Below are 15,350 nucleotides of genomic sequence, written 5' to 3' on the forward strand. Positions count from 1 at the left end.
CCTTGAAATGAAATGACTGGCCTGGCAGAGGAGAGCTGTGGGTACTGTCTACCTGGACTCATGTAAGACTTCCAAACATTATGTCCTGTAAGAACCTCCTCACAAAGAAGCTCTTGAAGCTGCAGGAGCAGACACCAAAAACTGTCTGAATGCCTGGTCCCAGTGATCAGTGGCTCAGGGTCTGGCTGGAGGCCAGGAGCTGCTGGTGAACTACAGGTGTCAATGCTGGGTCCAGTCCTCTTTAACACCTTAATTAAAGCAAACTTGCAGATCACATAAACTGGGAGGAGTGGCAGCAGCCTCAGAGGGTCATGCTGCCACCCAGAGGGACCTGGGCAGGTTGGGAAGAGGCTGGCAGGAACATCATGGCGCTCAAAAAGGAGTGCCAGGTCCTGTACCTAGGGAGAGGCAATCCCAGGCACGAACATGGGATTTAATTCAATGAAACACAGGGTGAATCTTAGTCTTGCTCAGGGCCTCTTGCACCAAGTGCTGTAAGGACTGGAAGTTCTCACTCCCTCATTGGACTTCTGCTTGTGGAGCAAGAAGGATCTCAGAGTTTAAGATCCTCTTTGAAACCTTCCATATTTGTCTATCTTTAAGAAAACTGTATGAGGTTACAACACGTATTTTCTCTTGCACAGAAGGGTAAAATCCCCTGAAACACTCAAATCTCCCACAGGAGCTTGATTTCAGATAAACCCCTCCTAAGGCAACCACTTACACAGACGGCAGCACATGAATTACATCTCCTTCTGAACTTGCTTCAGAATCCAAAGCTCAAGGCTAAGAGAATTGACCATTTTCTGTTGCCAAAATAAAAAGCAGCTCCACGAGGAATGTGGGTTTTGGTTGCACAGTTGCAAGTACAGAGGAATAGGGTGTAATCCCAACTCTCCAAACCACCTTCTGCATGTCCTTGGGCAAGATATTTCTTGTACCTGCCTCCCTCCCTCCCTGGCTATTCAGACAGAAAGTTCTGTGGGGCAACAACTCTCACCTTTCATATAACAACAGCAAAGCAAACTTAAATTTTGACAATAGTAATGTTAAAAATGTTCCCTGCGAGCTCCATCTCACTTCAGATGGCAGTCTGACACCAAGTAGGCAAAGTGATAAACTGACAGGTGAAATTCAACACAGGTTAAGTGCAGAACAGTGCAGGTGAGAAAACAAATCATAACCTATGTGCTTAATGATGGGCTCTGAAATAGCTGCTCCTGCTCAGCGACACCACGTTGGGGTTGTAACAATTAGGAAAGTAATCAAGTCACTAAATCCCCACTGTTAAAATAGTAGCCAGTGTTCCCAATTAGGAAGAGAACAGGGCAGCAAACGGTGATGTCACTGCACAAATCCCTGTCCTTAAGACCTCAGGGTTGTTAATGCACTGGGCACCTCATTCAGCTCCGGGCTGACACGTCCTACACGTCCCTCTCAGCTTGCTGGTTGCTTCAGGACACTCAAATCTCTCTAAGCAGGCATGTAATCTGAATTCCCAGAAGCAATGAACAGTTCATACGCAGCCCATGAGGAAATGCAGTTGTTCAATACATTACAGAATCACACAGCGTTTACACAGGTGCTTAAGCCAAGGAATTAAAGCTTAAATTTAGGAAATCATACCTGAAAAATACCTGGTGCTTCACCTGAAGCACTATAACCAATCCTGCACTGCCAGTAAAGCAATTGTTCGTAACAGCCCATCATCCTCTTCATTTTCTGTAAAATCAGAACCTTTTAGGGCACCACACAAAAAGAGAAACCAAAGTATTATTGCTTCAGACCAGTCACCATGTACGTACATGAGAGAATGAGGTGGCTGCAGAGTTTCCAGGGTGTAAAGACAAATCACCAAATAAAACTTGGTAGCTGCAAAGAGCTCCAAATTAAGTGCTGCTGAGCCTTTGGAAAGGGCACTGATGAATCAGAGGAGAAAAAGGGATGTGTAAGCAGGAAGAGCTGGAGGTGTTAGATAAAAAGTCATTTGAGAAACTACTAGAAATGGAAGTCAGTGGCAAGATTCCAGAGGAGGCCAATTCTCCAGTAGAGAAGTAAATTCAGAACCAAATTTTTCAAGGCTTGCAAGATACAAACATGCCTGAGGAAGTCTGAGCCAACACACTGAGAGTGTTGAAGAACAGGGAGAAGGTGCATTTGCAGTGCCTGAGGAAGTCTGAGCCAACACACTGAGTGTTGAAGAACAGGGAGAAGGTGCATTTGCAAAAAAATGCTTCCTGCTAAGGAGACAAACGAGGTCTGACCACCTCAGAGCCCAGTGAGTGTCCGAAGCTCTGCAGGTTTCCACACCTGGGCAGGTGTTTGCTTGCATCAGCTGTGGCCACCTGCTTACACACCTGGCTCCACTGTCATGTGTTTGTACAGCACCCACCAGAGATGGAACTCAGGGGATGTAGGTCTCCTCCACTTCAGGTGTGCTTTCTTTAGAGTCCCCTTGGTACATAAAAACACCTCATTTATAGCATCAATCTCCTACACAAAATACGAAACGAATAAACTATCTCCCCTACATTTTCATGGATAAACTTTACCCCTGTCTTCAACCACAATAAGGATTCTCAGAACGAAATCGTTCAAAAGTTGCCAATAAAGCCATTCTCAGCAAATGGAAAACCTTCAAGTTATCAGACTGGAAGCTCAGAAGCTGGTGCTAAAAAGCAAAACAGCTGCTTAAAGGCACAAAAACCAGTCTGTGTACTTCAGGAAATGTTTACAGCCTAGTCACTCAAGAGGTATTTGCTGAAATAAGAGCCATAAATAAATCACATTGCTTTAAGGTAAGTCATATTTCAAGCTCAGATCACACTAAATCTGTTACCAGTGGTTAAACTTTCTACAGCAGCCACTCAAATTATTTGAGTATTACAAGCAAGCCTATGCTAATTCATACCAGGCTCATCTCTGTTTTACTACACGGCACCAAAGGCCTTGAAGTGTTGCTCGAAGTCAAAGAGAAAACGAAGAGCAGAGGCAGGAACAGAATCTAGATTCTGTTTTTGCCCCAAGTCCTGTGGTTTTGGAGTCAGGCCTGTTCCTCAGCTCTGCTGCAGTGAGGGTGCATTAGAGAAAGAGCCAACTCATGGTGCAGAAGTGGCCAGCTCTGAGGGAAGGCCTTGCACAACACAAGAGCAGAGTAAGGAAGCCAACACACAGCAGGTAAAATACCAGGTTTTTTTAAAAATTCCGTTTTACAAGCAAATGTTTGTACAGAGGTTGGCGGAACACAAGTGGACAAAATAAGCAAAACACAAGACCCAAGGGTTTTGTCATAGAAATCTGTGGCCAAAACTCAACAAAAGGGCAATAACTGGAGATATTCACAGCGTTGAACTACAGGTCTATCCCCCCTCCCCCCAGTCCTTGTGTGTAACAGGAAGAAGACATCCAGCATCAGCTTTCAAACAGCTAAAATGCTCTCAGGGCTCCCAGGCATTTCAGTATCTGCACAATTCTAGGTGTAATGGGGCACAGAGACAACTGCCACCATTGCAGAGTCACCCCCTGCCACCTCTTTGTCACATACGGTTCCCAAACGAAAAGCAAACATAAAACCAGGAGCAGAGAGCTGTGTACTATTTTACATCAAGTTAAAAGTAAGAGTAGTAGTGTTTAGTAGTTTAGTTTGTCAACTCTTCAGATTTTCATAGAAGAACTTCCCTCCATGGCCACCTACTTTGAAAACTTCCACAGGCACTCCTTCCCAAAAGGAAAAAAAAGCATAACCCTGATGGTATTTGACCTCAGATATAGAAATATACACAGAAAGAGCAAATGCCAGGTTTGAAATGATTAAACAAAGTTAGTTGCCCATGTGTGAATTAGAGGAAGTGAGATTGTGACAGCTGGCCAGATACATGAAGGAGTTTCCCATCTCCCTGCCTAATAATCTGTATTCAGTTATCCCTGGATATTCCCAGCACAGACTGCCTGACAGCACAGAGCTCCTGCTAAGAGCCCATTAAACTCCTTTCTCTTTCTATTTCCCTGGATTAGACATGGATTTTCTTTTGATCTGAAGACAGACTCAATCCTTATTATTTTAGTCTCCATTCTGGCACAGAAGGCATTGTCCTGGAGTCAGGAGAACAAACCAGCTGCAACTGTCCAATTACCCAAATCACTGGTGTGCAGAGATGAGGACTCAGGAGAGCAAGGCTCTAACTCTAAGGGAGACCATCAGGGAAGAGAAGATCATAGCACACAGTCCTTGTCCAAAGCTTCACACTTATCGTGGATCCAGCACAGGGACTCCATGATGAAGCACCAGAACAAAGAAAGCAGGAATACAGACAAAGCATCTCCTCAGCAGTGGGTTTTTGACAAAGTCATCTGAAAGCTCAAAAAAACCAGGATCCCCAGAGCAGTAAGCAGAAATGTGCAATTCAAAACCACACAGATGTGAATCTTACTTTCAAAGGGCTTTATATTACAAAAAAACGTAAGTCACAACGAATGTGTAAAATCCATTCAATGAGGCCTGTTTCCAGTTTGCTAGGAAAGCTACTTTTCTCTTCTTTATTCCCAGCCTACTGCTGAAAACGTGATTGCCAAAACAATGACACCTTGAGCTAGATTTCTAAAATCAAACTTGTTCCGCCAGATCCAGCACTCTGAACTTGTCCAGGTTGTAGAAACAAGCCTTCACCACTCTGCCTCCAAAATATCTTCCATTTAGATCCACAACAGCTGGAATTGAAACGAAGATCAGATCAGCAAGCAGTAATTCAATAAAATAAACATCTCTAACTCAACAGCCTGACCACTGACACTGTTTAATCTCTCTACAGAAGTTAACTCTGAGGTTCACAGGACACAATTTAGGATCCTACCTTTGATGGCAGATTCAACCCGTTCAAACTCTAGAAATATTCTTACAGCTTCATCATCAGGGGCACCAGGGATCTGAAACAAATCAAAAACCCTAAGCCACAAGTAATTAGAACAGTAGCAAAAATACTGTTTTACATTGATCTTCACAAAGGCAACGAAAAGAACGAAATAAAAAGATTCCAAAAGCACAATGCTCAGAGATTTTTGCCCAGTTCCTATTATTAGAAATTTGTATCTTACAGAAAATCCAGAATCCCAACACAGTAAAGGACCCTGAGAGATCTTCTATGTATGCAGCTTTAGGCAGTAACACACCAGTCATGAGGGACAAGTGCCCAGTTTACTTTCAGAGCAGCCAAAAAGAGAGACAGATTATTTCTTACCTCAAAGATGACGCATTTCCCAACCTTGCCATATTTCTCACATTCCTCCTTAGTTTCGACTTCAAGGTCTTCATCCACCTCCCCAGCACCAACCATGTTCTGAAAGTCAAAGAATAAACCCAGCTCACTGGATGGAGTCTGTGTAGGTGACTGTGTACACGAATCACAGATGCTCTGTGAACTGTGACTACCAGTACTTTAAGAGCTACAGAAGGAAACAGTTCCCTGTCCCTAGGACAAGAGAACTGTACAATTTAAAGCAGTGCTGATTTAAAGTCACAGCTTGTACCCCAGGAAGTCACATCACTTCCCCAGAACACAAAACACCACGTGGGTGCAGGCCAGAACCATTTGAACTGTGTAGAGTCTTGTATCAGGAACAGAGGTTTAAACATTCCAACACCAAGACATGTTCCCTTACTCCCAACTCACCCTCAGTAAGACCACTTTAGTTGGGCATTTCAGTATCTCAGTCAAGGGGTTGGAATCCGCCTTCTTTCCTGTTTCTGTTTGAAGACAGAACAGCAAATCAGGGAATAATTTATGATTAAAGCTCAATTAGGGACTTTTATCAGAATCTTATTGATCAAACAATGGAATAAAAGCCACAAAATGTCATTTCATATTGGTGAGGAACAGTTATTCACAACTTGTAGCTACTGAGAATGACAGTAAGCAGAAAAATCAATTCCAATGATGTGAATTAAGCAAGAACATTGACAATGTACTATTTCTTTGAGGAGAATAATTCATAAGTTCAGAATAATTCATAAGAACTAGAAGACTAAAAGTCTTCTGACTTCCATCACTTGTACTCAGAAGCCTGGATGTAGTCTCTAGATCAGACAAGAGCAGGGAAATGAGAGCAATGTCTACAGGACGTGAGAGGGAGGAAGCCATTGGGGCAGAGCAGGATCAGCCCTGGAAGTGAAGATGCTTCCTGACACTAAAGGAGGACAGCTGATGGAGGAAGGGGAGGATGAGCTAAAAAAAAAAAGCATATGGGATCACTTTGCAAAAAGATAAATTTCCACAAGAACAAATAGAAGTCATTTTTCCAACTCCAATGTTTTCAACAAGGACAGATGGTAAACAAAAACCCAGGAGCTTCATTTCTCACAGACTTGGTGTAGAACACAGTTACCTTTCTCTGTAGATTCACCAACAATGATCTTGCCACCCCTCTTGCTCGTTTTCTCTACTGACAGTGCTGTGCTGAGCCCCTGTTCATGTTTGCCCAGCCCCTGGCCCTCTCTGAAACCATACTTCTGCATGATTTTGTGAGCTACTGTCCCCCTGCAAAGAGAGAAAAAACATCAGTTAGTAAAGGTTTCTTCCAGAAAACATTAACACTGCATTTCTGCTGAGCGCTCAAATATTCTACCTCCTAAAATCTCCTTATGCAGGGGCAAAAAGCACAAGAGCTACTACAAGTTACGTGATTTTTTTCTAAGCAAAAGGCTAAAAAGTATGGCTATGTAATGCTGAAAGGTTAAAACACTAAGGGACAGAATAAACAGCCAATTGTGTGGTCAAAGTGAGGCAGGTTAGGTCAGATTTTTAGCCCTTTCTTCAATGAAGTGAAGGTTCCATGGTACTGCTAACTAGAGGTGGCAACAATGCACAAGCTGGTCCAACAGTACCAAGTTTGATTATCTTTTTCTGGACAATTAAAAAACCCCCACGAAATCCAAAAATTAGGTCTCTGAGCTGTTTTTAGCTATAGACTCATCTTCACTTTGTTTCCACAGTAGTAACACAAGCATCACATACAAGGCAGGACAGTAAATGGGCAGATTTGCAGCCACAGCTGCTACATTCATGCAAATACACTCCTGAATTTTTGAACAAAGCAGAGCTGAAATGATTTGAAATATCAGTTTGCTGGTATGCAGCAAATTTAAGACAAAGCTGGAAAAGAAACCTAGAAGAACCAATGCGCCACCTGTGTTTTCAAGTATACTGCATTGTTTGGCTTGGCCAAATACAGGCCATAAACACTATACTGGAGTCTGGCTTAAAAACACAGCCTTGAATGCAACCACCTCAGATGTGTTTCCCTCAATCCAGTCAATCCTCGATTTTTCCAGGATACACATTTTTTCTGTATCCTGCCAGTTTGGACTCTCTGAACTCAGACTAACCACATACATGCAATGGGTTGTGCTCTTCTCTCCTGACAAACTGTTTCAGCTTTTGGTTTCCACCACCTTCCAATGCCTTTTCCCACAAAATGTGCAGAGGTCGCTCATTTACCCCATGTTGGCGAGGAAGGAGTTGCTGGGTCCTGTGGGGGAACGAGGTCTCTCTGGCTCATCATACACTGGAGGAGGAATTGCTGCTTTGGAAGAAGGTGCCCGAGGTCTCGACTCCTCCTCATATGGGAATGATGCTACAGCTGCAGAAAACAAACACACTTGGGTTTTTTTCAATAAAATTTTAACAAACTATGAAAAAAGTCTTCCATATAAATCTAAATCAGAAGTATGTTTCCTTTGCATGTGCTGTTTTAACATCCCCTCACTTCTCTCTCTCGGAAACAAGATCTGAGTTATTCTGGATTTTCCTCATTGGATATAGATTCCCACAGCTCTATAATGCACTTCTTAACCTCTTACTAAATGGATAAAATAAACATTAAGAGGCCACCTGCACTACAGTGAGATTATCCAGAGGACAAACTCCCATTCATCAGGAACAGAATTATGACAAAAAAAGGATCAATGCACAGAACTCAAGGCCCAAGGACTGTAAGAAAAATACACTGCACATTTGCAGAGAAGAGAAACCAGTCTATTAAAAAAAAATGAATGCAACTCATCTCACTGGGAATTTCTGAACTGCAGCTCTTCCTGGGGATGGAGATGGATCTGGATATCTCAATTATACTGGATGGATTATTAAACCACCTTTCACTGACAAGTCAAATGGCAAAATTAAAAAAAAAAAACCAAACCTATAGAAACCCTAAAAAAAATAAATAAATCACTTTTGAAAAGACTTATGGACTTTGATGAGACTGACTTAATTTCAGAGTATTTTCTTCTACACTAGCTTTTGTATCTTATCAAATAAAAGGTCAGATGTGAAGTCTGGGGATGTCATATGAGGAAAACCAATCCCTATTTAAACAGCAAATGGACTGGACTATGGGACCAATATTTTCTTGTTTTCTTACAGCCTGGATTTGAGCATCAAGTAAGAAGCCACATAAAGGTTTCTTTAAAATATGACTATGTCACATTTTAAAAGCTCTCCCCATAAGGATATTTCTACTATTTCCAGCCTATATTTACTTTTCCTTGACACCACTCAATTGCTCTTAATTATTTACTCAAAACAATGTCTTTCTGTTTTGAATGTTTACTTACATCACACGCTTTCACTGCTGTTTCATTCACTTAAGCTGTGGGGGTTTTTTTATTTTTCAATATTCTCATAAATACAATGAGGACTCCCAAAGGAACGTTTGTGTGCATAAGAATCTTCTTACTATTTTTTTAAGTAGACAATATACAGCTAATTATTCCAATTTTAAAATTTAAAACAGGTAGGCACGGAAAAAAAAAGGGAAGCAAGATGATGCCATCTCGTGGACAACTAAGATCCTCACACCACCACTGCACACAAATCTCTTCAGCTAAACTGTACCCCTGAAAAACACATAAAATTCTGCCTGTAGTGCATAACTCCTTCAGAAAAGACATTCACTAAGTACCTCCTAAAGGAAAGAGCAATGGAAAAATTCCCCCTCCACACTGTGGAGGTTTCTAGTCTATCCAGAGAAACCTGCCTGTGACATTTATTCTTTCACATCAGAAGTGAGTAGCTGCACATGGTGGTAAGAGCCCAGTTTGCCAAACCACTTGTCCAGCAATACAGAAAGAATCCTTCAGAACAGAGATGTGAAGCAAAGCAGCATCACAGGTCCCCCACAGCCTCCCCACAACAACAAAGAACTTGTTCATGTACTGCTGCTACAAAAAACTCCAACGGGAAAAGCCGGAGGACTTAACCAAACAGGAAGTTGAGTGAGAAATTAACACTGCTGGGTTTAGAGAAGTGGTTTTTGGAGCACTCACGTTCTTTGTCCTTCTCAACGAGAGAAGTGGGTGGTGCAATGGCAGCTCCTCCCATACCTATGAGCAAAATGGAACACAACACATTTGGAGGATATCACAACAAACCTGATTTATTTACTGTAACTTTGTTGCTGAAAGAGAGTAAAGCTTAATTTTGCTTATGCAATGATGTATTTCTGATCACATCACCTGACAAGCTCTAAGGGGACTGAAGTAACAAATGCAGGAATGAAAGCCTGCAATAGTGAAAACTTGACAGTGATTCTCACAGCCTGATTTTATGTCATGCCTCACCCCTTCTTTGGAACCTGCACCATGCAGAAACTTACAACAAGTATCTACAAACTAAGGCAAATAGAGGTATTTTCACAAATAACTTGGTTGCCATCTATCTCCATGGAAAAATAGCGGTCTTCTGGATTATATGATGTTGTAATAAAATGCCAGACTAATTCTAAAGGCTCAGAATTAACAGTGTACTCATGTGAGGACAGAGAAATACAGAATCCATGAAACAGGACTGTGAATCCCCCTCCCTCTTTTTCTCCTCTTTCCACACCAAAACCATAAGCAGTTCCCTTACTTCTTTTCCGTCTCTCCCTTTCATAATCTTCATCTTCATCAGAATCTGGATCTGGTCTTCTTGAAAACCCACTGGCTTCGTGTCTGTCTTTACGCCTTCTAGGAGACACAGCAAGTTAGGATGAGAAACCATGGAAATCAACTCTTTGCTTTTATTTGTGATCCCACCTGTGCAAGGTGAATTATTCTGCTCCATCCAACTGACATTTAACACATTTCCCATGAAAGTGCAAGTAAACACCTTCACCGTTTGTTTTTTTGTTTTTATCCTCATGGGGCATTTTTGGTAAAACAGAAGATGAATCTAAACCAAGATCATTTTCCACTTGCAAGTCAGCCAAGAAGAATGTATGGAAAGGAGGAAGCACCCGAATAAATCTTGTCCAAAGAGGCCAGAGTGACTGAATGACTGCAGTGGAACAGGTGTTGGATGGAGCAGAGAGCAGGGTCACAGACATTAATTGATCACCCTGCTTTGCACAGAATCCCTTTTACATTTCCCATCACAGGCAATACAGAGTAATATGATTTACTCAATTAAAAAAAATCCTCATGCTTAAACATCAGATTTTTGAGAAGTTTAATTAAAATAGGATTCAGGCATAACTTTTAACGTGAAGTAAGGAATGCTTCAAGATTTGTTTGCACTTCAGCTGTTATCTAGTGTGATCAGGAAATTACTCATTTTAATACTTTACAACAAAAAGGAAAAGCACTTTTCCTCAAAAGTTAAGAGAACAAAGTGCATAAATCAGATCTCATTCCTAGCACAGCCACCAAAACTGTGCTACAGGATGCTAAAAACAGCTCTACTGTGGAACCACACAGAACTTCTGAATCTCTACACTCTGAAATCAAAACAAATGTACAGCCTGATATCCCAAAGCACACATCTGATGCAGGTTTGGCTGAGATTATTTCCCCCAGTTTGAAATCAGAATGTACTATTTGTTTTTCACTTCTTTTCTCTAATGTTTATATGTATAAAGACTCTTGGCCCACACACAAGTACAAATATGACTAAAGAGCAATCAATGCTGAAACTGTAGGAATGACATCCCAGATTCCTGAGGTCTTGCATGCCAGTAGGACAGAGCCTTAGGCATTCCTTCTCCAGCGAAACAACAAAGATATATCCAAGAGAAAAGTCCCAATGACTAGAAATATTAATTTCCACAATCTAAACAGGGCAGAAGAACTGTAATTCCAGACTTCAGATGATTCATACTGCGATGAAGACAACTTATTCACTTCACTTAAAACGAGTGAATGTAATCTTCTGACTGGCTGGCAGACCTTTTACCACTTACAACAATCAGATACTGAGTCTGCATTCAACTTCCTTAATGTGATTACAGAGATTTCTTATTTCAGGGAAAGGGCATTAAAAATAAAGTAGTATTTTCTTTTCTCCAAAGACAACAGAGTATTAAACACATAATTAACTTATTAACTTACTGACTGCAGAGTATTAAAAAAGGAAATGCAACTATGCCTCTCAAAGGCTCTGCTAGCCACATGTAAAACTGAATGCATTCATGGATCAGTTTGTAGTTTTTAGAAGCAAAAAGGATGGTTCATCACTGAGTGTTGAAAAGGTTTTTCTGTAGTCAGGTGGCACTGACAACAAATACTCTAAAACACCTGCAAGGTGGAAGTCTGATAATGATGCATGAAGTACCTAAATATTGCTGCTATTATTGAAACAAAGTAAATTCAGAATAATTTTGACAAAGGTCTTTCAGCCAAAGAGGCTGCAAAACTGATAGTTCTTATTGGTTTTGCACTGTTAGGTGATTTTTACCAGGGGCATTAAAACATATTAATTAAAACACTGCACTTGTTTCTACAAGCACGCAGTATTCACAAAACCTCTACGAATTTCCCTGAAAGTAGAGAGATAAAATGAAACAAATTGACATGTCTATTCTTTACATAAGAGTCAATATGTCAGGAGTTTAAACAAAAGCCTTACTTTTCTCTCTCTTCAATCTCCTTTTGTCTCTCCAGCTCCCGCTGCCGCTGTCGTTCCTCTCTCTGACGTTTCACCACCTTTTCGTAGTCATTTGGGAACATGGGATCATACTCATCTGCCAGGGGAATCAACACATCTCCTGCAGAAAAACCACTGGGGACAGGATCCTGGGGGGGAAAAAAAAAAAAAAAAAGAAAAAGGAGTTTTTTCAGCTGAGAGCTGAAAACAACACTCAGTTGGAAAGCAAAAATATAACACTTCTGATTCCTGACTTCTGTAATGTCAGGTAATATCCTAATCCCACTGGTACTACAAGAAAACTTGGCTTTACTTAAAACTAGCATTTCATCCAGTCTCTCATTATCTCAAATTTTCCCATGAAGAAAGAACCACCCCCTCCCCTTGTCAAATGCAAAGCAGCAGCAAATCAGCACGGACAAGAATTTTCAAACCCCATTAATGCATTATTATAAGCTTTATGGCATCTTGCTGCTGCAACCATCTGCCAGGGTCCTCCCACACAATCTCATCAGGCTTTTTATCAGCTGCTATTAATACAGTACCAACAGAGGCACACAGACTGTTCTTCTCTAATCTGAAAGAACCATTTCAGAACTTTTTCTTCGAAAAAGCTGCAGGGACAAACTTTCTCTTGATTCCTTACCATGAGAAATTAATTTAAAAGGTTAGGTGGCTTTCATTTATTTTTCAGTTGATTGTTATACAGGTCCAGCTCCAACACTGGTGCAATCACAGTTATAGTCATTACTTAGCTGCCCAAATTGCTATCTTGCTAGGTAGTTTGAAGCTGTCTGGGATTCTAAGAATACTGTTTTATAACTGCACATTAACCATGGTAATTCCATGCTGTACCACATGGAAGTCTGTATAAAGTTGAAATGTTACTTAAAAACTCTAAGCAGAGGAAAACATTCTCAGAAAACAATCACTTTTTTGACCACTAGGAAACATTTAATTTCCAAAACATTTGTTAACAGCTGGACTTTTAGCCCCCCTGGTCTTACCTTTAGCCCAGCTGCTACATGAGGGGGTGTGTCCACTATCTGTCTCTCATCGGAGGAGCTGCCTCGTTTCAGGTCAATCACTGGAGCAAGGACCGTAGTTTGTTTTGTTCTCTGACTCTGCAAAAATCACCAAAACACACAATGTCTAAAAAAGATAATACAGTTTTCTAAAAATGAGCTTGCTTGATTACTCATGCAGGGGTAGGTGAATGGTCCTTGGTTTTCACTGGGACCAGGAACACCCATTAGAAATCCATACAACCTCTTCAGGTGAGTTTGAACTGAGTTAGTTTTTAAGAAGTTCAGACTTATCCCAAAGATCTACTGTTCTTCCCATTTATCATCAGATAAAATATTTTAATCTATTCTGAACTTCAGTTTTCTAATCCTATCCTATTCTTCTGTTAGGCTATGGATACACTGCACATCAGTTACACGGACAAAGAATATAACTAATATAGCAATCAGTAAGTTTCGTCCATGCAGTTTGTTCCAAGGATCAACTAAATCCAGCCCCCAATTTCAGCAGCACAAATCAGGAGTAATTCCAGGGGAAAAAAATGCTGTGCCTACTTAAGTATTTGGCATCAGTGCTACTGCTTCTTTTTTAATTAATCTCTCTACAGAACCTACACACCCCACAGAGCACTCCTGTCCTGCCGGAACCAAAATATCAACACTGCTCAAAGAAAAAGGGTGACAAAAAAAGCAGCAGCAATAAAAAGATAAAATAGCTCTGTCACAGTCTAAAAAGAATTAGCTTGTACTCCTCCCTTTCATCTACTCTGAGAACACTTGCTGTAAAAATTTCTAATACATAATGATTTGCAGGTTAGCACCAAGAGCCTTTTAAATAACAACCATAAAATGATGCAAACGTGTAAATAATCAGTCACAGTGTGACCCCTACTTACATTAAAAAAAAAACCCTAAAGAGCTGAATTTCATTATCTTTAAAGCTAAACTTGAAGATCAGCTTTTGGCTCTGCTTGTTAAAAGCTCTGAAGTTTGCAGCACATACATCAGTGCTTCCTTCAATTTTAATTTTGCAACACTCCCTCTAAGACACATCAAGAAAAATGCATCTTCCCTTTCCCCCCCTCCACTTTGCCAGGTTCTTTGCTACAAACTCATAGACAAATCCCAGCAAATTACCCCAAACTGGTATTCTGAGGTCACAAACACAATGCACTGAACACAAAAGAAGTCTGAAAAACAGAAAGCAAAACCACAAAGGGACTGTACCTTTGCTTGTGTGAGAGCTGCTTTCTTCACCTGCAACTGAGACTGCAGCAGTTTGAAATTCTTGGACCAGCCTTCTGTTTTGGAATCACTGGTCTCAACCCCCAAGTCATCGTAAAGTGACATTTTCTCTTCAATTTAAAACTGAAAGACAAAAGGAAAAAAAACCTCCAGATGACACAACAAACCTATTTCCAGGTTATTTGCTAATAGCTTGCATGTATAGGTACACCATATTTTATTTTACTTTTCCTAAAGGCATAGAAAATTGACCTTTTTCTGGCTAGTGGCAAATACATATAACCAGAGCAAAGCTGTATAAAAGTAACAGTTTGAAAGGTAATGAAAACTGTTCAAGAATTAATTTCTTCCCGCAGTGGAATATGAACAATTAGGGCTCAACAGAATGGAGTTTACTGCAACAAAGAACTAGGAGATTTTGAAGATTATTAAACATCTGGCCTCGGGATGAAACACAGCAGGGGTTATAAAGGCACAGATTCACAGGATGAGGACAGAGCACTGTAGGAATTCCCACCTACCACAGAGCAGTTGGATTTAGGCAGCAGGAGTGATGCTGTCCAGAGGGAGACAGGATGCACTGGGGGAATCACAGAATCAATCAAGTTGGAAAAGACCTCTGAGATAATCGAGTCCAACCTTTGGCTGAAGACAACCTTGTCACCCAGACCAGAGCACTCAGTGCCACATCCAATGGTTCCTTGGATACCTCCAGGGACGGGGACTTCACCACCTCCCTGGGCAGCCTCTTCTAATGCTTAACCACCCTTTCCATTAAGAAATTCTACCTAATGGCCAGCCTGAACCTCCCCGGGCGCAGCTTTATGCCATTTCCTATTGTCCTGTCGCTTGTTACCTGTAAGCAGACCCGACCCCCCAGCCGGCTGCCCCCTCCTGCCAGGCAGTTGTGGAGAACGACAAGATCCCCCCTGAGCCTCCTTTTCTCCAGGCTGAGCCCCCCCAGCCACTCCTCCTCAGACTTGTGCTCCAGACCCTTCCCCGGCTCCGTTGCCCTTCCGCGGACAATGTATGGATGTACGGCTGAATGCAGGAAGGGCGCTGTCACCGCGAGGAAGGGACAAGGGAGCGAGGCACAGGGGCTGTCCCCACGATAAAAGAAAGGACGGGCTGCGACCTCCGTCGATCTGGGGACAGAAGGGGCGAAGCAGGCCCTGACGTCCCCCCCCCT

General features: G+C 41.6%; 1 protein-coding gene across 2 annotated transcripts; it reads right to left on the reverse strand.

Annotated features, from left to right (window-relative positions):
- Positions 1-3,178: 3,178 nt before the first annotated feature.
- RBM17 (RNA binding motif protein 17) lies at positions 3,179-14,995 on the reverse strand. Of its 2 annotated transcripts, none has more exons than XM_017740411.1 (12): positions 14,683-14,995; positions 14,144-14,284; positions 12,899-13,015; positions 11,874-12,040; positions 9,900-9,994; positions 9,317-9,373; positions 7,491-7,632; positions 6,379-6,530; positions 5,667-5,740; positions 5,235-5,333; positions 4,851-4,923; positions 3,179-4,707 (listed from the first exon to the last, which is right to left on the reverse strand). In XM_017740411.1, exons 2-12 carry the CDS (start codon positions 14,264-14,266, stop codon positions 4,604-4,606), a joined length of 1,203 nt encoding a protein of 400 aa, XP_017595900.1. In that variant the 5' UTR covers positions 14,267-14,284; positions 14,683-14,995; the 3' UTR covers positions 3,179-4,603. The 2 variants fall into 2 exon arrangements, with proteins under 2 accessions (XP_017595900.1, XP_008636618.1); XM_008638396.2 differs by having other exon boundaries at positions 9,900-9,997; positions 14,683-14,993.
- Between the last annotated feature and the right edge of the window lie 355 nt (positions 14,996-15,350).

The sequence above is a fragment of the Corvus brachyrhynchos genome, unplaced genomic scaffold (genome assembly GCF_000691975.1).
Source record: "Corvus brachyrhynchos isolate BGI_N302 unplaced genomic scaffold, ASM69197v1 scaffold307, whole genome shotgun sequence".
NCBI lineage: Eukaryota > Metazoa > Chordata > Aves > Passeriformes > Corvidae > Corvus > Corvus brachyrhynchos.